This window comes from Mus musculus, chromosome 3, assembly GCF_000001635.26.
Source record: "Mus musculus strain C57BL/6J chromosome 3, GRCm38.p6 C57BL/6J".
Lineage (NCBI taxonomy): Eukaryota > Metazoa > Chordata > Mammalia > Rodentia > Muridae > Mus > Mus musculus.
In genome coordinates this window covers 67,447,683-67,469,678 of record NC_000069.6, presented here as the reverse complement: position 1 = coordinate 67,469,678, position 21,996 = coordinate 67,447,683, and the positions used below count along the sequence as shown (strand labels likewise).

Here is a 21,996-nt window from a genome sequence, read left to right as displayed (position 1 = left end):
TACTGCTTTTGAGACCATGATGGCCTCCCAAGGAAGACAGATACAGAGTTCACTAGCACACTACATACCTTGTTTAAGAGCACCTTCTCCAGCTCGGATGAAAGAGATTTCATTCGAATCAACCATGTGGTGTGCTCCATCTTGCAGAACAAACCGTAGCCCAGAAAGCTTGTGACCAGAAAGAGGGCCTTTTTCGCAGGCATCCAGAAACCCCTAACAAGGAGTGAATGTAACGGCATTGAGACTTCACTTGCAGATACTGCCCAAAATGCCAAAAGAGGCTATTGCTCAGAAGTGTCATGTTCTTAGGATACACGCTGTCTTTCACCTCTCATTTCTCAGTAAGTCTGGCATTCAGATGAGCACTTCTGTAGAGAAGTTCAGGATCTGAAAGTGTGAGCTGGCTGGAACATGAAGCTAAGGACACTCATCACAGTCGTCCCACAATGACTTAATGCTCACGCTCCCTTACAGCGACAGCAGGACCTTAATTTCAGAATGAGAAAATGGAAGGAAGACAGACTCAGGCCACTAACCTCACTAAATGTATGTGCGAGCACTGGCGGTGTCCCGAGTCCCTATTACAGGTCCACTACTGCTTTGCATTACTGGCAGATCACACCATAAAAATCACATCATAAAAACATTGTTGTTCTTAACAAGGTAGAATTGTTGTTAGAATTAAAGGGAATTTCATTGTCCCAAATGCAATTCACCTTTTAAAAGACAGCTTCATTGAGGAATAACTCATATACAAAAAAATTGCATAGATTTAAAGAGTACAGCTAATAAGTTTGCAATTCATTTCCAGTCACTTAAATACGTACAGAACTCCCCCAATTCAGTCGCACAACTACACACACAGTGGATTATATTTCTGACATTTCAAAATTATACATTATGTAAGCTGAAAACTATGTAAATTCTTCTCTTGTGTGAATTTGAGTTGTCTGGTATTTACAAGTGTGTGAATGGCAAAGTATTATCTTAAAATAAGAGTATACCAAATAAAGTACATTACCAAAAAAACGCTGTTACCACTGAAAACAAAATTATAACCTGATGTCCACAAAACAAGCAATTGCTTAGCGTGTACAGCAGCCTTTAGTGAGTAACATAGAAAGCAGAGTAAGTGCCGGCCCTTGTGTGTGCACCACTCTTTGCAGTTCCTCCAGGCCTTACCTGGCCTCAAACTATTTGAAGGGTACAGGCAACTGGTTTACTCCCAATTTACAAATTTAAAAAGGAAGAAGCAGAGACAAATCTCTGAATTTGAGGCCATTCAGAGATACATAGAGACTCCCTGTCTCAAAGAAACAAACTAGCTCTGAACACTCATATACTAAGGAGTACGTTCAGCAGCAGCAGAAATGCTGCAGGGGCCGTCCCCAGGTGCTGGGGACTCCTAACGACTGCACATGCTCCAACAGCACACACACAGACTTCCATGACCCCCTAAAGACAGTATTCCATAAATGTAACGAGTGACTGTAATCAGTGTGGTAGTGTCAGTTTAGGAAGCGAGATTATAGGTGAGATTAAGAGAGCATGAACTGAGTTGGAGGGTCTAAGATGAAAGCCGGACAGTCCCATAAAGATGGTCAACTAAAAGGAACCACGGCAGACACAAACGTGACAGAACACAAGTATAATTTAATACCAAGTAGCCTGCTTTCAAACAAGTGGCGCAGAGCCTTGCTCAACATTACCTTTTCAACAGCGGGGACAAACTGCTTTGGAACATTGGACCCAAATGTCTCATCAGAAAACTCCAACTTCGTGTAGTCCTCTGGGGGCAAGGGCTCCAGCACTCCTATTACTTTTCCAAACTGGCCGGCACCACCCGACTGCTTTTTATGTGTAAAATCAAACCTGCAAATGATTAGGAGAAAACAAAGAGCATCAGTAATGAGCAAAATGAAATAAACTTCCACTGATTTACACAAAAATCCACATTTCATTGGGTGGTTTTGTTTGTTTGTTTTTTGTTTTGTTTTGACTTTTTCCTTTGACTGTGATGGCCACACTATGACATTTTATTACAGAAGTTATTTAGAATAAATTCTTTTCTATTCTTACTCAGGGGTGAAAGTGAGACATACCACCTAAGCAAGTTGTTTCTTTCTTCTAACAGAAGGCTCTGTCTAAGGTTTCTAATAACCGCCACTCCAAAGAGCTCAGCCAGTTCTGGAACCCTGCCCTTGCATGTCACACTGTGTAGTAATCAAGGACTCTTTCTTGGAAATAAGAACTCTGATGGTCATAATTAATCTTTTAGGCAGCTCCTACTTGATTTTAATATTTGGCATTACCGACTCAGGTGATTTAAATTCTGAGCCAGATGTAATAATTAATGCCTGAAAATGATTAATGATGAAATGATATGATGAACATAAAAAGACTTTCAAAAAGAAATGACCACAAGTTAGTGTTTACTTCAAGTCACTGGACAGAGTATTTTACACAAGTATTGCACATCAGAGACCCAAGCTCACAGGCGGCTATGTCTCAGGAAACACGAGGATACAGGCCTGCTGCTTCTTCCTTTAACCTGGAACTTCCCGAGGACAATCGCTTTTTATTAACACTATCTGCAGGAGAATGGACATTAGTGGGTGCGCCTGTAAGTGACTTGGGAAAAGGCAATGTAAGTAATGGTAGGAGATGCACGCCTGGCAGGAGCAGACTTCCTAAACAGCCCAAGTGTAAATGTGTCCAGCTGCCATCCAGAAATCTCCCACTGGCCCAGAACTTCAGGATGGGCTGGGCAACCCCAGAAAGTCAGAATGGAATTTTTCCTGGAGGGACAAACCAGCATCGTCAGAAGCAAGAGAGGCAAGCAGAGGGTGGGAGAAGCACCATGATCCTGTCAGATCTGGTCAGATCAGGTTAGACGCACACAGGAGGGGTCCAAGTGCCGCACACAGGCTCCACCAGGTACCCGGCGTTCCTGAGGTTCTGAGCAGTCAGTCTCAGTCTAACAACATAGCATCCCTATAAGACAGCCTTGGCTGAAGAGATGGCTCAGCAGGGAAACCAGCTTGCTGCCAAGGCTTGAGTTCAATCCCTGGGACATGGTAGAAACAGAACAAGGTCCCTCAAGTTGTCCTTTTCCTCCACACTCCTGCCTCAGCACACATATACCCCCATACCACAATGTCGGTAATGCCAAATAATAAAATCAAGTAGGAACTGCCTAAATGATTAATTATGGCCAGCAGAGTTCTTATTTCCAAGAAACAGTCCTTGATTACTATACAGTGTGACATACAAAATAAAGTATGACAAATTTTAATGATAAAATAGTCTATATCTGTACTACATAGATTAATTAACCATGTGGTTAAAACTAATCACGGCTTCTTAAACTTAACTGAAAATTCCACAACATAACAACTCGAATACAGGGCACTTGAAGCAGTGCCCACAAGGCTGGGCGGGGCAGGGCACTCCAACACTGCTAGTTCTTCAGGCAGCAGTGCCCTAGGATTAGCTCACAACCAATGTCATTTATGAATGAGAGGAAAGCTGGTGAGAGAACACGTCAGTGCAAGGCTGTGTTGAACACTTTGCGCAGACTAAACCCAGAAAGCAATTCTGTTTCTGGTCTTTATTTTATAGGTGTGAGACCTGAGAGAGGGAGAGAGGCGAAGTAACAGACAAATGTGACTGCTACCTACCTCCATAGCCAGGGTTTGCATCAACAGCAGTACCCTTAACCACACATTTTCCTAGAATGCTAACAGGAAAATAGAAACTGACCAGACCCCTGACTGGCATGGTCACTGCGTTGTCACTGGTGGGCACTGAACGAGAACAGACTGAAAGACGAGACTGACTGGCAGGCAGGCAGGCAGGCAGGCATGCTGAAGGGCAAAGACTAGCCTGGAGTCACACTGCTGGCAACCCGTGAAAGACTTTGTCAAAATATCATGTCATATTAAGAATTGTGGGTTTTTAAAAAAAAAAAATCTATAATTTGTAGATTTATTTTTACTTTTTTTTTTTTTTGTTTTTTTTTTGAGACAGGGTCTCACTATTTTGCCCTGGGTCATCTGAAACTCTCAAGAGATCCCCCTGCCTCTGTCTTCTAAGTGCTTGTATTAAAAGCATGAGCCACCATGACTGGCCATTTTGATTTTATATTCATACTAAGTTATAAGCCACAGTATTTTTTTTATCTTGTTTAATGCTCATACTGTAATATAATACCAGTAGTATAAAGTATATAATCCTGGGGACTCATAATAACTTATTACCTTGAAGACAATCTACATATTACTCAAGTCTGAAGATAATGGACTGAATATCAACCACTGGTGAGATTGTAGTAGGTAACCAAGACCCAAGTGGGACTGAACAGACAACTCAGTGGTTGAAAACACTTTCTGCTCTTGCAGACTGGGATTTGATTCCCTGCAACATGGTGGCTCACAGTCATCTCTAACTCCAGTCCCATGGAATTTGACACCTTTTACTGACACCTCCTTGGGCAATAGGGACACACACACACACACACACACACACACACACATCATGCAGGCAAAAACTCTAAGAAAGACATTTTAAAAGAAGGCACAAGGCTAGGAATGATATTCTTGCAATTCAGTTTATTTAATGTTTAAATGAAAAAGTTTCCCTTTTAAGTAATAATTACAATTTTAAGAAACCTCAAGTGCCATCATGCCAGTCTATACTAATTATTAAATACAGAATCTTTGACTATTCGTTAGACTTTAAAATGCTCACTTTGGAAGCCCATACTCACACACACACTCTCTCCTAAAGGGGTTGGCTTACAGCTAAAAAGACAAACATTTCCAATATCAAGAGAAAAAAAAAAAGTTAGACTTGTTATCCCCTAGCTGCTTCATTGCTGTTGGCTAACATAACTAGAAAAGATGGGGAATGAACGAACTGAGTTGGTTGGTATTTAATAATCCACTGGGCCCAAAGAAAGTCCTCAGTTATAGGAAAGCTCCATTAGCACACGAGGAAAGCAACACGTGTCCCACAGGGCACCTTCCCCTTCTCTGCAGAGTGGCTGCAACATAGACAGTCTACCCAGAAAGCCTCCAACCATCTACCTTTTAAGAGAAATAGAGATGGGGCTGGAGAGTTGGCTCGGCAGCTGAGGCAGAGGACTTGAGTTTGGTCCCCAGCACCCATACTGTGTGGCACACAACTCCAGCTCCCGGGTAATCTGATGTGCCTGCACACACGTGTGCACATACACATAAAAAGTCATTAAAATAGGATTTCAAGAAAGATGGGAGTGGTGGTTCACGCTCATTAAGCTTTATATTTCTAAGATCACTAAGGTCTTATGAATGGGGAAGTATTTCCTCTGATCCTGACCAGTCTCCCAACGTTTTAAAATGGCTTTTCTGCTTTCCCACTCTGGATCTGCCTCTAAAGGAACCTGGCTGAGCAAGAGTCTCACAAAGGGAAGGGTAAGGGCTGAATTACACTTGGAGCACTTTGCCCCCTGCCCCGTGACAGCCCGTTTGAAAAAGGAGAGGTGTACTCTAATCTGTACGTGAAACAGCCAGCGATTCCTCATCCGGCAGCTGAAGCCCTCAGAAGGACCCATCGAGGCAAGGCCAGAAAGCCCTTCCCCTTCCTCCAGGTTCTCCCTCCCGCTCCACACCTGCCCAGACCCGCGGGAGCCGGAGGGAATGCCCGAGCTTTTCTCCCGGAGGTGCCCGCCTACCCCAGGGCGGGGCCGAGGCTCCCGGCAGAGCCACTGCCCGAACGGTTTCCTGAGTGAAGGAGGAAGAGGGAAGGAAGGCGCTGAGGAGCGAGCAAGCGCGCACGCCCAGCCCAGCTACCGACTGACTTCACCACCTCACCGACACCCACTTGGACACCCACTCGGCTGGCCAGCACTCCACACTGACGGGACCCTGGCTGCACCCGCCGTGATCTCTTTGAACTAGGATAGCCCGCGCTGTCTCCCCCAAGATGGAAATCCCACCCACCCACTATGCTGCGTCCAGGGCCGCCTCGGTGGCGGAGAACTGCATTAACTACCAGCAGGGGACTCCCCACAAGCTGTTCCTGGTGCAGACGGTCCAGCAGGCCAGCAAGGAGGTGAGTCTGCGAGGAGAAGCCCTGCGATCGGCTCCCCCTACTGCCCCCACCCCATCCCGGCCGCGGGACCCTGCTCTGCCTCTGAATAGCATTGCTATGAGCTCCCCTATATGGGACTCATCCCAGAACTGTTTGCTTTCACGGTAAAGCAGAGGACCTATGCAGCCAGATTTTGTGCATATTAGTTTAAGGGATTGGGAAATACACGGGGTTAATCTCACCCTTTCCTGTGGAGAGAAGAGGTCTAGGGAAGACAGCATTCTAAACAATCTGGAAGCTGTTATAGTTTCTCCATCTGCCGCTAGCTAGCCTTGGCCAACAAAAGCTCATGGCCTCCAAACGACTCCATAAACTTTTAAGAGTAACTCTTAAGCCCTTTGCCCAAAACGACGGGAAAACGCAAGAAATTCGCCCCGAGGAAAAAACAAAGGCAGTGTGGGCTGCTCGGGCTCCAGCCGCCCACATCCTGCCTGACATGCAGCCTTGCCTCTGCTGAAGCCGGCTAGGCTAAAGGGCCTCACCTACCTAGCGAGTGTCCCTATTTTTTTTTTCTTACAGCTCAAGATTTTTTTGGCTGACAAAGAAATGATTTTTATTTTCGAAACTGTACTAGATAATATAAATTAGTTACACACTTCAAAACTGGCTTTCATTTAAAAGGGGGATATCTAAATGATCTATTCATAAGGTCTTTTGAAGTGGTGTTTGACAGGACAGTATCAACAGCACTTACACACACTGTCTCTGAGCACTTGGCACTCATCCACCACACGTCGTTTACTCACTGAACACTCTGGTACCCCCGGCTTTAAGACAAACCCTTCCAAAGATGTGCCTACTGCCACTGCATCTGTGTCCTCTGTACGTTTCCACCCGCTTCCTAGACCTACCTAAATAAACTTGCTAGATACTGCCAAGTCCATGCTAGACACCCGATGACCGCCTTCCTGAGCAGCCGGGCTTGGGAAGCGATGAAGGATGGTAAGATGTACAGTCATGAGGAACGTCAGAACAAGACCCCTGGGATGTTTTAAAAGACGCAAAACTTTAGTGTATTTCTTCCCACCAGCCACCCTCCCAGTCACGTAATAAGAATGTCCTAACTAAAAAGATGTGATATATTACAGTATTCTTTTCTCCACTATATTTTTTTCTTAATTTTAGGATATCCCAGGAAGAGGGCACAAGTACCATCTTAAGTTTTCTGTGGAAGAAATTATCCAAAAAGTAAGTGAGCTGTCTTTTCTAGAATACGCGTGCGTTCTCAGTGTTGCGGCTCATTCTCGCTGAGGGTTTACCCTGGGCCTCCACTGCGGCTGCTGGGAGATTCTGAGTATGGGCAGCCATGGCTCTGCAGGCAGAGCTTCACAAGCCAGTGTGGACTGCCTGAGCACTTTCTTTCTGTTCAATTGTTTAGAAAAGTCTGTGTTTCAGTTCAAATAAATTACCCTTAAGTAGATTCCAAGCAGTCTGAATTCACGCCTTGTAGGACTGAAAGAGGTAATTTACTCTCCAGTCATGACTGTTTTCTCATGCCTGCCTTTTATTTTGGTTTTTAATTGGATATTCAAATTAAGTACATTTAGAAATTCAGGAACAATAGAACCTCCAACAGTGATTCCACTAATCTTGCAGTAGTGGGACAGGAAAGTTTGAAAATTTTGAATGCATGTCAAATTATCAATGAAATAAATGTAAAAGAAGGGAACTGTAGTTGGCGCCACAGCCATCTTGAAGCCGTGGGAAGTTTTCCTCTCCCCGAGGAGATAACAAGAGGAAATCCCCTGAAAGGCACTGAGCTACTAGACAGCCATCTCCATAGCAGGCTGCAACCCTTACTTTATATTAGGAGAGACTGCTCGGGCCACATTTGGGAGAAACAGTGGCTTCACAAGCAGAGGGAGGGGGTATGGAACAAGCTTTGGTAGCCCTCCTTTGGTAGGCAGTCAGGCTAAAATTTGACATTGTAAACCACCACCCCACTAACAGACAGGGCTAACATTCCTAAGATTCTGGAACCTAGAAACTTACAACAATGAATGGCCATCTGTAAGACTGATCTTTTGTGTTACTTTTGTAAAAAATGCTCTCAACAGCAAGTTACAGTGAACTGCACAGCTGAAGTTCTTTACCCCCAAATGGGACAAGGCTCTGCACCAGAAGTCAACTTCACATTCGAAGGAGAAATCGGCAAGAACCCAGATGAGGAAGATAACACATTTTATCAAAGCCTCATGTCTCTGAAGAGACCGCTGGAAGCACAGGACATCCCAGGTACACACATAGCGCATGGGAAATGATGTTCTGCCAACTTGAGATGCACCTCTGCTGTCCATCCTCAAAACTGTTTCATGGTATCTAGGTTGGAAATAACTAGACTTTTGCAAAAATACTTACTTCGAATCTAAGCCAGCAATCAAAAGAGGCTTTTTGGAATTTTATACATTCATGGCTTAATTTAGTGTTTACCCATGTTAGATAGCATAACTATGACTTAATTTTTAATCTAAAATGTTTTCTCTACCAGACAATTTTGGAAATGTGTCTCCACAAATGAAGCCAGTCCAGCACTTAGCCTGGGTCGCCTGCGGTTATGTAATGTGGCAGAATTCGACTGAAGACACATGGTATAAAATGTTAAAAATTCAGACGGTCAAGCAAGTGGTACGTAGTCTCTACACAGTGTGCTATTAACAGTAATACAGACAAGGCACTGGAGTTTGGAGTTGGATAGTGTTCCTATTGCTGTCTTGTATTGAAACCAGTGAGGCTGGCAGTCTGAAGGCACTGCTAGTCAGTCAGCTTAGAGGAAGCACGGAGAGCAACAACACTGGTCCTGAAGGTCAGGTGGCTTGTTAGAGAGAACCCAGACGAGGCCTCTGTTCATAATACCTGCCTTCCCAACAGCTGCCTCTGGTTAGTGTGCTTTCCGGGGTCACCCGATATGGGAAGTGAGTGTGAGCAAGACTAAGGGTTTTCTATGAAGCACCTTCTAATAATGAGTAGTTCTAGACTGCATTTTCACAGGCTTACGGTTTGTCTTTCATGCCAAGAAATTCAGATTTTGTTATCTGTGATGCTTTGTTCAGATCCGTTCCAGAGCAAAAGGGTTGTAGCTTTGTTAGTACGTATACAACAAACACTCAGATACACTGTACACTTTCAAGGAATCACCCTGTCCCTAATTTGGTTTCCACAGGTCCTGAGGGCCACTTTTTATAGCACTCACAAGTAAAGCCGCACTTCCAAAACTATCAAGTTGTGAGTCCAAATCTGACACTTTTTAATGTTTTTTAAATATATATATGTAATATATATATGATATATGATATATATTTTTTCCTTTGGTCTTAAAGAGTAGCTCCTTTAGCAACCTCACTAGTGAATCTGAACGCTATTGTCAAGTACTGCAGAGCTAACTGCATTTTTCTTTACTGAATGCTAGTTCCATGGCTACCCAGAGACAAGACTGGCATTTCCCCCTAGAGAGAATTGTGGCACTGTGGTCTCTGTCTGTAAACTTGGAGCAGTTTGAGTTGTTCCTTGGCTCATTCGGGATTCTTTTCTCTAATCCTTTTAGTCACAGTTTATGACCTCACATTTTGTTAGGAGCCGTATGATTTCTTAAGCCTGACACCATGGTCATGGAGAAATGCATTTTCCTAGGGCAGAAATGCATAGGAACATGTTCTTTAGTTTATACCTTTTGAGGTTAAAGAGGAAATCCAACTAGTATCTAATGGAAAACAAGAATGAGTACTGGGAAGCAAAAAGGTTGTTTCTGTCAATTCTGAGAGAAAAGGGCTTCCTGCTGCCCTCTTTCAGCTTTCAGGCAACCAACAGCACAGCATCACTGTCTTCAGGGCCTCTGTCACCACTTACTAGACACAGCCGGTGACAGCTCTCGGAGACAGAGGCCAAAGCTTACGAAATAGAGTCTGCTTTTCAGGTGCATTCACAGATACCAACCAACCTTGGCCACGGCATTCCTTTAAAGGCCCTGAACTACCAATCCAGGCCAGGTACAGGCCATACAACCACAGTCAAGAATCTTCAAGCTACATCCACCAACATACAAGCCAGCGGTTTTACGCTCACAAAAATAAACCTATCCATCTTCTCTGTATTTGAGCGGTATCCCCGAGAGCCCCGGCAGCAGGCTTAAGTACTGCTTAGTTCATGCATGTCATACGTCTGTACCTATTAAAATCCAACATGGAGGATGCCATCCATGTCAACAATGACGTTAGGGAACTCTTTGCTTCCACACTCAAAGGAAAACTTACTTCAGTAGGGAGTGGTAGCTGTGGGCTGCATGTATAACAAACAGTGCGAGCTGGAGGAGCCCCAGGAGCGTGTGCTGCCCACTGGAGTCTCAGCACAGCAAGAAGCCTTCAGAAGCCGCAACCTCATGGGGCACAGCACACTTCTCATGATGTCTACAGCTACATAGATGCAGTGGTTCTATGTAGCTCACTGCATAATTGCTTTTTATTCCTGAGTAACAATCAGTACGGAACAAAGCTTTAACTGTAAAATCAGATAGCTTAGTCATTACATTTTATTATTGTCAGTTTTCTAAAGAATGTTATATAATTGGTTTCTTTTAATATGAGTTCCCATTGCCATTACTGACACTAGGGTTCATAAATAAAAAGCTACATACAGTAATGCTTTTAAATAGCTGCCACAAATTGGAAGGTGAAAAATCAGAGAAGCGATTTTTTAGAGTAACAAATGCCAAGTAATGATTTTTAAAAAATGGCTTGAAAGAATATTTGAAAGAAGAATTGTTATTATTTTAAGAAACTAGTTTTCTGCCAGGCTAACCTGAAGTGAATAAATCAACATTAATGCAAAAAAGAAATTAAGATGTCATTTTTGCCATGATGTTGTCTAAGCATTTTGTTGTTGTTGTTGTTGTTGTAGCAAAGAAACGATGACTTCATTGAGTTAGATTACACCATTCTACTCCACGACATTGCATCGCAGGTAACATATACAACTTTTCTTTATTTGATGCCACTCTGAAAATCAAGAATTGCTTTGTAGCCACACAGTCCCTTTACTCCTTTTGAAACTAAGTAAAAGTTACTGACAGTTAAGACAGGCACCAAGTCGAAGTGTATCATCCTTGTAGCGACTGGATTTGCCTGATGCTATTTCTGCTGAAGACATTTTAAATAGTAGCATCAAGACAATAGAAACCCAATTATATTTTCTAGTCTCACAATGACATTAGCTTTCTTTACTTGCAGGAGATTATTCCCTGGCAAATGCAAGTCCTGTGGCATCCACAGTACGGCACAAAAGTAAAACACAACAGCCGCCTCCCAAAGGAAGGGCAGGCGGAGTGAACAAGACGCTAACCCGTAGACAACCGTCAGCATGCTCGCTAACCACGTGTGTGACTGGCCTCACTGGCATCTAGCCTAACGGGCCAAAGGAATACCAGTGTCACTCTTTATGTCTTGGCTACAGTACCGAGCTGCATAGATTCCATAATAAAGAATAGTACTACCTAAAAATGTCTTTCCAACAGTAATGGTACTATGTCTATCCCCTAATAAAACTTCACTTCAGCCTCACGGAGTCTAATTGCATTGTATACTTACGGCACTGGGGCAACAATGGTCTCTCTAAAGGCTACTTTGGGTTTTCCTGTGATACAAGGGCAGCCATATTCTCTCTCCATTCTCTAAAATGAAAGAAAAAAATACCATAGTAAAATTCACATTCACATTCAATAAAATATAGTAAATAACTGAACAGCAAAGTTTAAATTATTTTAATAACTGTTAAGAATCAGATGTGATATTCTAATAACACAAACAACCTTTACATATCTTATAGAAGTGAATTCTAATTTTGACTCATTAATTTATACTTAGTACCAACTGCTCTATCTGCTAAAATTTACAAAGTTTCCTATTTGTACACAAGCTCAGTGAAATAACATAAAACCTGTTGTCGGGGCTTTTAACACACGATGACAATCTCGTATCGCTTGTTTACAGTTGACCACATAGTTGCATTTGATCTTGGGAGACTCTTTAATCTGTACTGAGCTGGCCTCCATGTTTTAAATTTAATTAATACATTATTCTCTGAGATGGGGCTTCTCGGTGTAACTCTGTTTGGAACTCATTATTGGACTCCAGTCTGGCCTTGAACTCAGAAAACCCATCCAGCCTCTCCCTCCTGAGGTCCAGGACTAACGGCTACCTTGCCCAGCCCTTACTTTTCAAGTGCTCATTTGTGTCCGTGCATGCGTGTACTATGTCGTCATGTACATGTGGGCAAGAAGAGGGCACTGATCCCCTGACACTGGAGTTGTGAGCCGTGCAACCTGAGTGCTAGCAACTGAGTTTAAGTCCCCTGCGAGAGCACAAGGTGAATTTAGCCACTGAGCCCTCTCTCCAGTCCTCATGGAAGAAATGTCCTGGGGGGATAGGAATAAAAACATGCCATCTCCTTAAGGCTTGCTTTACTCGATCCAACTATGGACCGCGAATGGTTGAAGATCTTGCTACAAACCCCAGGCTTTGGTTCCTAGAGTCTACAATGTTTAACAAAGACTTAGATAAACTACGTTACAGCACAGCAGGGAGGCAGTGCAGGATGCCTTGCTTGTATCTAAACCACAGTAGAGCCCGCAGAGGCTCTATCAGTTTACAGTTGTGGAGAACTATGACTTTCTGTCTTTTCTTTTACTTAGCTATGTAGCTGAGGTGACATAGGATCTATTAATCCTCCTGCCTCACCTCCCAGAGTGGGTTTGCAGATGTAAGCCACCTTGCCAGGTCCCACCACTGGCTTTTAACAAAGCATACAGTAACAAATGTAACTGCACGGAGCTCTCTTATGATCCATACCTGAGCATAGATTTCCAGGTGCAGCTCTCCCATCCCTGACACAATGGTCTCCTTGCTCTCAGGGTCAAAGTGGACTTTAAATGTGGGGTCTTCCCGTGTAAACCTGCCAATACCTTTGGAAAATTTCTCCAGATCATTCTTTAAAAGAGGAAGAGAAAAGTAGTACAGGATTGATTAAGCATGAGAAACCACTGTATTTTGAGGTGTTACTGAATAAAACCATATACACTGGCGAGTAAGGAATAAAGAGGATCTGTATCTAGTTGTACTTACACCTTTATTGGAAAAAAGCAACCTTGGTCACCACGGTCAGGAGACCAGGGCCAGCAGCTGAACTGGGTTTTCTCTCCATATGAAGACAGAAAACAAGGGTCCAGGATTTACCCCTGTCACTTCCTACCATAATCACCAGACTATCCATTTGTGGATGTGGAGACTGCCGTTGTGGAAGGAAGAACCTGGCATTTTAGAAATCCTATAAATAATACAGTCAGCATGCATACTAAGAGCCTTCTGCAAACTCAAGAGGATTAGCCACTCTGTTAAGACCAACAGCAGAAGTATCACATCAAGATGTTTCTGTTTTGAAGCAATCTCCTTGGTTGTTGTCTGTCTGATACACCTTCGAGCTTTGATGCAATCTCACAGAGTAACCAGCAGGATGATAAGTCCACTTCTCCTAACACTTAAGATAGGGACCATTCTGTGAACTGTCACAGTAGGCTCAATGTAATACAGAGCCTTTAAAGATGGAAGAAAGCCATGGCAATGAGGGAAGAAAAGCAGGGAAGAAGGAAAAGACCTAACTCATTGCTGCCCTCATTAAACACCGTGAGGAGGGGAGGGAAGACTGGAGAGATGGCTCAGCTTAAGAGAACGTTCTGCTCTTCCAGAGGCCCAGGGTTCAGTTCCCAGCACCTATATCAGGTGGCTCACAACCACCGATAACTGCAGCTCCAGGAGGTCAGACGCCATTGATCTCCCTAGGGACCTGCACACAACATGCATATACCCACACATAGATGGAATACATGAAATATAAATATGATATGGGGGCAAACGCTAAAAAAAAACAAAAAAGGTGGGTGGGCAGCATCTGGAAGCTAGGAACGAATGGCCCTGGGGTCAAAGGGAAATGGCCATAACCCCAATCATAGCTGTAGGAGCCCAGTTATCTCCCCCAAGCATGAGTTAAGCGATGGGGAGATCTTTCTCTTAGAACTTCCAGAAAAGAATATAGCCCTGAGCTGGGGAGATGGCTCAGTTGGTAAAGCATTTGCATCACAAATCTCAGGAGTTGAGTCCGAATTCCCAGAACCCTCATAACATTGGCTACAGTGGCACATGTCTGTAATCTCAGTACTTCTATGGCCAGATAAGTGGCAGGGACAGAAGACTGGCTGGAAGGGAGCAGGGAAGCAAACCTGGCACACAGAGGTGAGAGAGAACAAAGGAGACCCTATCTCAACCGTGGTGGAAAGTGCTAGGCGACAGATGAGGCTGTCCTCAGACAGTCAGGAACACACTTGCACTCACACTGAAAGCAGTAGACACACCACACTCACACAAATACAGCCCTGCTTGGTTAGACTGTAGCGAACCATCAGTCTCTGACCTACAGAACTATAAAAGAAACACTTTTGTGTTTCTTTAAGGTACTAAGTTCTTGGTAATTTCTTATGGTAGCAAAAGAACATGAACATGTCCTGTATGATTAATATTAGCAGTCCCATTAATCACCTGCTTGCACATGTAATGACTAATATACATGTTATCTCAGATTAAACTGTCGTGCACATATGCAGACTGGAGTTAAGGCGTGAGCTCAAGGCCACACAGGTTACACAGAGGACAGTCAGTCCCGCGGCACTCTCTGCTTTTCCCTGCATCACCCGCACTCGGGAGCACCATCCCCGCCTACCTCAAAGCTCAAGTCCTTATGGTGACAGAAACTTCATTAATTGATTGAAATTAAGATACTTATGAGAAGACATTTTTAAATGTTTGCATGTATAAGAAGGTAAGGACACTGCCCCCCGAACCCCCCCCCCCGCCCCAAATCTCCCTGGTTAATCTTGATTTCTTTCTGTTATTACAAGTTATTAATTATTACACATCTCCCATAAACTCTGCGAGAATGAAAGGTATAAAGATGCCCGTCATTTCTAACCTTGCTAGCAAAGCAAGCCTTAGTGAAGAGCCTGAAACAAACAAAGGTGTCTTTCCGGGGTACGATGGGAGGCGTCCCCACAGGTCTCGGAAAAGACTGCTGCTTTCCTGCCTTTAGCTCCCTTGGCTTTCCTTTCTGTATTGGAAAATGATCTGGAAAAATCCCAAGGTTCACCAAAGCAAAGTGGTCGCTGTTAAGAATACTTTATCCAAATATGTTTTATAATTCACTAATGAGTTAACTTCAACAAGGCAGCTTAGGAACTAAATAACTGTGGCTCAGGGTTGAACTAATTCCAACAGAGAGCAATATGAATGCAAGGCATTCCAGCAATTTTGACTCTGGAATAGCAAATGCTATCACACCTAATTATCAAGTTGAAAAAAGAGTCTTCTTATTGACTTGTGACACTTTGTACCAAATCTAGAATTTGTACCACAAATCTAGAAATGCATTATAATCCACAAGCTTACAGGGGTACCAACACGGTAAGGTACCAACAGTGAAGTTTTACTGGGAATTCAGACAAACACCTTTCTCTCCCCTTTTTAGTAATTTAAGGCTCCAAGAAGGCAGACTTACCATTTATAACTTTATGATAAAGTTATAAAGTACCCCTGACTGTTAATGCTACCTGTTCCGTGAACTATACTGAAGACTTACAGAACTGACTACTAAATTAAGAGAGCGGTCTCAGCACGGACAGAAGCAGCGGAAGCAGCTAAGGCCGCTTCCCGTAGGAGCCACGTGCAACATGGAGACTGAAGAGAGGGAGCTCAGCTTGGAGAAACTTGTTGAAGCTTCAAACTCCTACCTTGTTAGAAGGCCTCATTGCTATTGAAATGACAGGCTCAGGAACATGAATCGATTCCTAGAAAATATTTTTAAAAAAAAGCAAAATAGTTCAAAGGCATGACAGTCACGAGTCAGTGACAGAATAATGTAGCACATTAACAGGATAGCCAACCTCTCAGGCTGGACCACATGGATCTTAATCTGCTTTGTATTAAATAAAATATGAATGTAACATTAATAAGCATGGGTGTGTACTTACACGAACTCGCCCCTCCCCAAATAAAATACTGTATCTAATTTATCTACCTAACTATTTAACAATCACTACAATGAAGTTAATTAAATGTGGGCATATGAAATTCTTTTCTTTTTATGGGCACATATACTTATTGCTTGCTCTATATTTTCTGTTGCAATCTTCTAATACGTTATTGTGTTTTATTTAAAAGATTTATTTATTTTATTTATATGAGTACACTGTAGCTGCCTTCAGACACACCAGAGGAGGGCATTGGATTTCATTACTGATGGTTGTGAGCCACCATGTGGTTGCTGGGAATTGAACTCAGGATCTCTGGAAGAGCAGTCAGTGCTTTTAACTGCTGAGCCATCTCTCCAGTCCCAAGTGTTTTATTTATAATAAAAGAAACAGAAGGGGCAATGAAGTCTTTATATACACATCTTATTTTATCGATTGACAGTTCTAAAAAGCAGAAAGTATCCTCAGATTATAAGTCAAGTAACTAAAATTACTGAAAAGAACATAATGTCACCTGGCCAAGGACCAGGCAGGAGCGCTGGGCAGAAGTGAGACTAACCAAGACCAATTCCCTTCACTGTCTAAGTGAGCAGCTCCCACAATAACCATCCACTTCATAATGCAATGGCAAGTTTTACTTATGGGTAACAGTGTTCTGCAAGTGCTTATGTGCACCAAGTGTGTGCAGTAGCCTATGAGCACAGCAGAACGTACTGGATCCCCTGAAACTGGAGTTAGGTAGCTGTGTGCTACCATATAGCTGCTGAGAACCCAACCTGCTTCCTCTGCAAGAGTAGCAAGAGCTCTGAACTACTGAGCTATCGCTCCAGCCCAAGGCAAGCACTTACACAAGGTCTAATCTAAAATATAAAGTGTCCTTATTGAGATCTCAAACTGCAGACTTATGGGCTCTGTGCAGTCTTATAATAACTTATAAAACCCAGAGAATACTATAGAGAGAAACTGGTTATAAAATTATGCGTGCATCACACAACACAGGGAACTATTAAAGACCGGCTCTGCTATAAGGAAACCACTGTGAGTGGCCCCTGTGCACTTGTCCTCTTCACTGATCCCAGGTGAGTAGAAGACCTTGTTCTGCTATGGGAGAAGTAAGGTCACTTGAGTGGTGCGGATAAAGGCAGGAACTGCCTGAGCATGCTTTTCTCTCACGGTCCTTCAGAAAGCTCTGAATTCCAGAGCCAGCTGTCCACAGTGTGCATCCCACTGCCTTCTTGGTACCCTGTCTTCTGCGGCAGCTTGAACAAGAATGGTCCTCGTAGGCTCATACATTTGACTGTTTGGTTTGCAGTTACTGGAACTGTTTGGAAGGGACTAGAAGGCATGGCCGTGTTGAATGAGGTATGTCACTACAAGTGGGCTCTGAGGTTTCAAAAGCTCCACCCCTGCCCTATCCCCACTGCCTACAGATCCTGATATAAGCTCTCAGCTACTGTTTCAGCGCCATGTCTCTCTGATTCCCTCAGCATGATGACCGTGAACTAACCCCTCGAAAACCACAAGCAACTCCCAAGTTAAACGCCGCCTTTTTTAAGAGTGACCTGGATCATGGTGTTTCTCCACAGCAATAGGAAAGTAACTAAAATAGCTTCTAAGTGTAAACACATTGCTATCCCCAAGTCTATTTGAATATTATAGTCTGGCCCTATACTTTCCTAGGTTACTGGAAGAGATCTCTCCAGTTACGGATTTAGTAAGCAGCACTCCACTAGGAGCAGCAGCCTGAGAGTGACACTAATTTCAGTGGCCCCCGCAGAGGGCAGCAGATCTCGGGGTGGAAGAGCTGGAGCTACACCTTCCAAGTGTTACCTAGGAGAGATTTCCCTCCACATTAAATCCTTGGAGCATTGGGGACTGTTTTACAAAGAAAAGCCAGGTAAGTAAGCCCACATAAAGCACTTATGCAGCTGATACGCAAAGAGCTCCATCCAACAAGGGCTTGATGAACTTGCCCGCGGCACTCAATGCAAACCTTTGCGGCTATTTTGCTGCAGTCTGCAATACAGTAAATACAAGTAGACCTCTGGAAATCAAGTGAGGAATAGCTCTGCTGTCCGTGGCTTACCATAGAAAGGTCACTGTTATCTTTGTTTGTGAATGTATCTCCACTTGCACAGTCAATGCCAAACAATGCACAGATGTCTCCAGCATATACTTCTTCAACATCCTAAAGAAAGACACAGGGCAAATTATACTTGGACATAAAAATAATCAAGGTGCAGTATGAGGCAACTGCACTGTAAATATACTGCACAGAAGCAATGTAGAAACTCTGTATGAATTCTACAGACAATGGGCAAACCCAACACCAACAATCACGCTAAGACATGTCCTCAACAGGACTTTAAGACACTGTCTATCTCAACTGACAAAGTTTTACACCCAGTGGGAAATTCCAGAGCTCTGGCATCTTTAACTGATGTGTTTTAAAAGCAGGGCTTATGCTGAGACCACACAGGACAGACATACAAGGAAAACTGCAAAGGAAGTTTCATAAACAGAGGTGAATGGAAGCCATTGTACTAAAAATACTTTTAATTCCTCACATATACAAGCAATATGAAAACACAGGAAAGGCAGAACAAAACACTGCTGCCTCCAGGCTTCCGAGTTATTGTCCCTCCCCACTCAAGCTTTGTTCCTAACAGCTGTGGTGTGAGTGTCTCTCTCTGATGACATATTTGCAGCTTGAGTCTGGCACGAAATATCTGTGACAATTAGTAACTCTCTGGCCTGCTCCGCCCAGTTTATTTGGCAAAGCTGCCAAGTTTTGTGACTACCCATTCATCCTCCAAGAGACAAACGGTGTTTCTTCAAAAACTTCCTATTTTTCACTCCAATGAATAGTTTTCCCTGGGTACACTGAGCTGGACCAGAGAGAGGGGTGGCTTCGTGCACATGGTATTCTTGCTATGCATGGACTATCTCTAAGGACTACAAAAGGCTAAGCATATTTTAGTCAAAGACCCAGACTACCTCAAGAAGTTACAGACATTCAGGTGGACTCGCAAGCTGCATGGCTAACAGTCTGTATTGTGTATTCCAGGCTGGCCGCGAGTCTGCCCTCACATCTTGAACGCAGTACTGTCACTGCTAGCATCTTTGTGGCTCTTGAGAAGAGTACTAAATCTTGTCTCGTATAGGAATAAAGGCTCTAATGCTAAACAGGAGTTCTCAGGAAGCAAACTCATCAAATCACTTAAAAAACGGTGAATTTATTACTCATTTATCTTTAAGAACTACAGTTTTAAATGCTTCTAACGCTCCTTTTCTCTCTCCCAGACAGGGAGAGTCCCCTTACGTATTCCAGGTAGGCCTGTGAGTCCGCTTTCGCTTCCGGAATTCATGTCCCTTCACAAGCAGCATCTTTATAGCTCTTGAGGAAACTACTAAATCTTGTGCCAAGTCTCTTCCTGAAGCTTGGCCTCTGAGGAAGTATAGCTACCTTCTAATGACATAAACCAAGCTCTTAACACAACTTGCTTAACCTCCAGCAAGGTGCTGCTCAGAGTCACAGCACGTCTGAGCATAAAGGAAGCGAGGAAAGCGCATGCTCACGGAGAGAATGCCCCAGTGCAGCACGGACAGCAGGAAGGCACAGCTGCTCCGCCCGCCCACCTCGTCTGCGGGTGGCGGCAGAGATACTTGCCTCCATCATGTCGGCGTGCATGCGCACTAGCCGCTGCACGCGCACTTTCTTCCCGGTCCTCGTGTTGTAGATGGTGCTTCCCTTCTTCAGTTCACCTTGATAATTTCGGACATAAGTCAGCTGTCCAAAACGGCCCGCCTACAAGTCAAGATTGGATTTTTAGAAGAACAAAAAGAAATTGAAATTGAAAGGAAAGCTTTTCGGCTACCTCCAGATATTCTTTCCCTTTTAGAAATTATCTTACATACATTTCAGTTTACTGTCATACTATATAGGATTTGAGTATCAATTCACCATATAGCCATGGGAATATCAATAAGGTCAAGGAAATGGCTGTTGCCAATCCATCTTTTTGGTACCAGAATCCAATATACTGTTGTGCTTCTAATGTTATTACATTTTTTATTATTTACATTAAGGTATCTTTTGCTTTCCAAAATTTAAAAAAAATTCAGTTTAATATGATATAAAAATATGGTGTAATTATGAAGATAATACACTCTTATCTGTCTAAAGCCACTTTAACAATCATTTGGGAAGTACACAGGAGGTCTATGAGGAGACCAGATGTTCCACGCTGGACTCTCAGATACATACTTAGGAGTTGCCTGTATTATCATGTTAGCTTATAGTCAGTAGGACAGCAACAAAATCCCAACGAAGTTCTTGAGATGTATTTCTTACAGTAAAGGTATCTCTGTATTTTTGGGATAGGGCAGGGGCAGGAGCCGATGTTAGAGGACAGTGTTAGGGCATCAGCTCTCTCCTCCCTCTGCACGGGCTCTGCCATCACACTCTGGCCGTCAGGTTTGGTGCTATCTGCCTTGGCTCACTGAACCATCTCACATCTCCCAACAGAAACTTTAATTAAGTGACCTTAAAGTTCACTCAGAAGGCTATGTAAAAACAGACATTTCTCAAAAAGTACAGTAATGAGAAAAAGACTGATACAGAACGAACATCAAATGCTCACATGTAAGTTTACCACTAGAGCTGTAAAGAGCAAAAGCCATGCCATTTTCAGAAAAACAAACAGAACTAGAGACTTTATATTAAGCAAGATAAGTCACACACGGGAAGACATTTATAAAATCTTTTCTTTGCAATGAGGGCTCTAGCGTTAAAAGCATACACAGAACGCAAACGCACAGAGTGCTCTGCGGGAGAGGAAGCACCAATGGGAAGCAGGAGGGATGACAGAACGTAATGAGAATTGGAAGAGAACCAGAACACATTATATTGAACAATTCCTAACAATATAATAGAAATAGAAATGAACAGAATGGTAACTGGACAACGGTTTCTATGTACACACGCATGTACATTTTCTATGTGGCATACACACATTACGGTGCTTCATGAACTCTGACCCAGAAAGACAAGCATCTCATGTTCTCTCTCCTGTGTTTCCTAGCTTCGAATTTCACATTGTCGGCATTTAAAGTGGAGTGTCTCTAGAAACACGGGCATAGCGACTGGTAGGCACCCACGCCTCACACCTACACACATGTGGCTAAGCACTGTACTCTGTGGGGCTGGAGGGACGATCCAGCGGTTAGGAACACTGCTTTTCCTGAGGGAGGTCCTGAGTTTAGTTCCAGCACCCCATGCCAGTTCATGGCCTCTATAACTGTAGTCCTATGGGATCTAGTGCCCTCTTCTGGTGAGATGTACATACAGTCAAAACACCTATAAGCATAACACATAAATAAATAAATCTTTTTTAAAAGGGATATTAACACAAGAGGGGAAGGCACTGAAGGGGTCCAGGGGAATGGGAGAAGGTTTGGGTTACATATGATCAAAATACATTGCAGGCATGAATAAAATTATCAGATAAAAATGTTCACTAAAGGGGCTGGAGAGATGGCTCAGTGGTTAAGAGCACCGACTGCTCTTCCAAAGGTCCTGAGTTCAAATCCCAGCAACCACATGGTGGCTCACAACCATCTGTAATGAGATCTGATGCCCTCTTCTGGCGCATCTGAAGACAGCTACAGTGTACTTAGATATAATAATAATAATAAATAAATCTTTAAGAAAATGTTCACTAAAAAAGAAGTCTATATTTAAACATGTAAAAAGGAAGTATCAGGAACAGAAATGTGTTTCCCTAACAACACACATCCAAACA

The 21,996-nt window shown here is 43.3% G+C and overlaps 2 protein-coding genes across 2 annotated transcripts in view; one reads left to right on the top strand and one right to left on the bottom strand.

Moving 5' to 3' along the window:
- Nucleotides 1-21,996, bottom strand: part of Gfm1 (G elongation factor, mitochondrial 1) — a 44,954-nt gene that overhangs the window by 5,390 nt on the left and 17,568 nt on the right. The window contains exons 9-15 of the mRNA NM_138591.2: nucleotides 19,863-20,000; nucleotides 18,279-18,380; nucleotides 15,953-16,009; nucleotides 12,969-13,106; nucleotides 11,709-11,791; nucleotides 1,710-1,872; nucleotides 69-213 (exon numbers count right to left, since the gene is read on the bottom strand). Coding sequence (NP_613057.2) covers nucleotides 69-213; nucleotides 1,710-1,872; nucleotides 11,709-11,791; nucleotides 12,969-13,106; nucleotides 15,953-16,009; nucleotides 18,279-18,380; nucleotides 19,863-20,000 — 826 coding nt within the window. The remainder of the gene's footprint in view (nucleotides 1-68; nucleotides 214-1,709; nucleotides 1,873-11,708; nucleotides 11,792-12,968; nucleotides 13,107-15,952; nucleotides 16,010-18,278; nucleotides 18,381-19,862; nucleotides 20,001-21,996) is intronic.
- Nucleotides 5,772-11,680, top strand: Lxn (latexin). Its single transcript, NM_016753.4, has 6 exons — nucleotides 5,772-6,093; nucleotides 7,258-7,320; nucleotides 8,190-8,367; nucleotides 8,621-8,757; nucleotides 11,023-11,085; nucleotides 11,352-11,680. The coding sequence occupies exons 1-6, from the start codon at nucleotides 5,965-5,967 to the stop codon at nucleotides 11,448-11,450; spliced, it is 669 nt and encodes a 222-aa protein (NP_058033.2). The 5' UTR covers nucleotides 5,772-5,964; the 3' UTR covers nucleotides 11,451-11,680.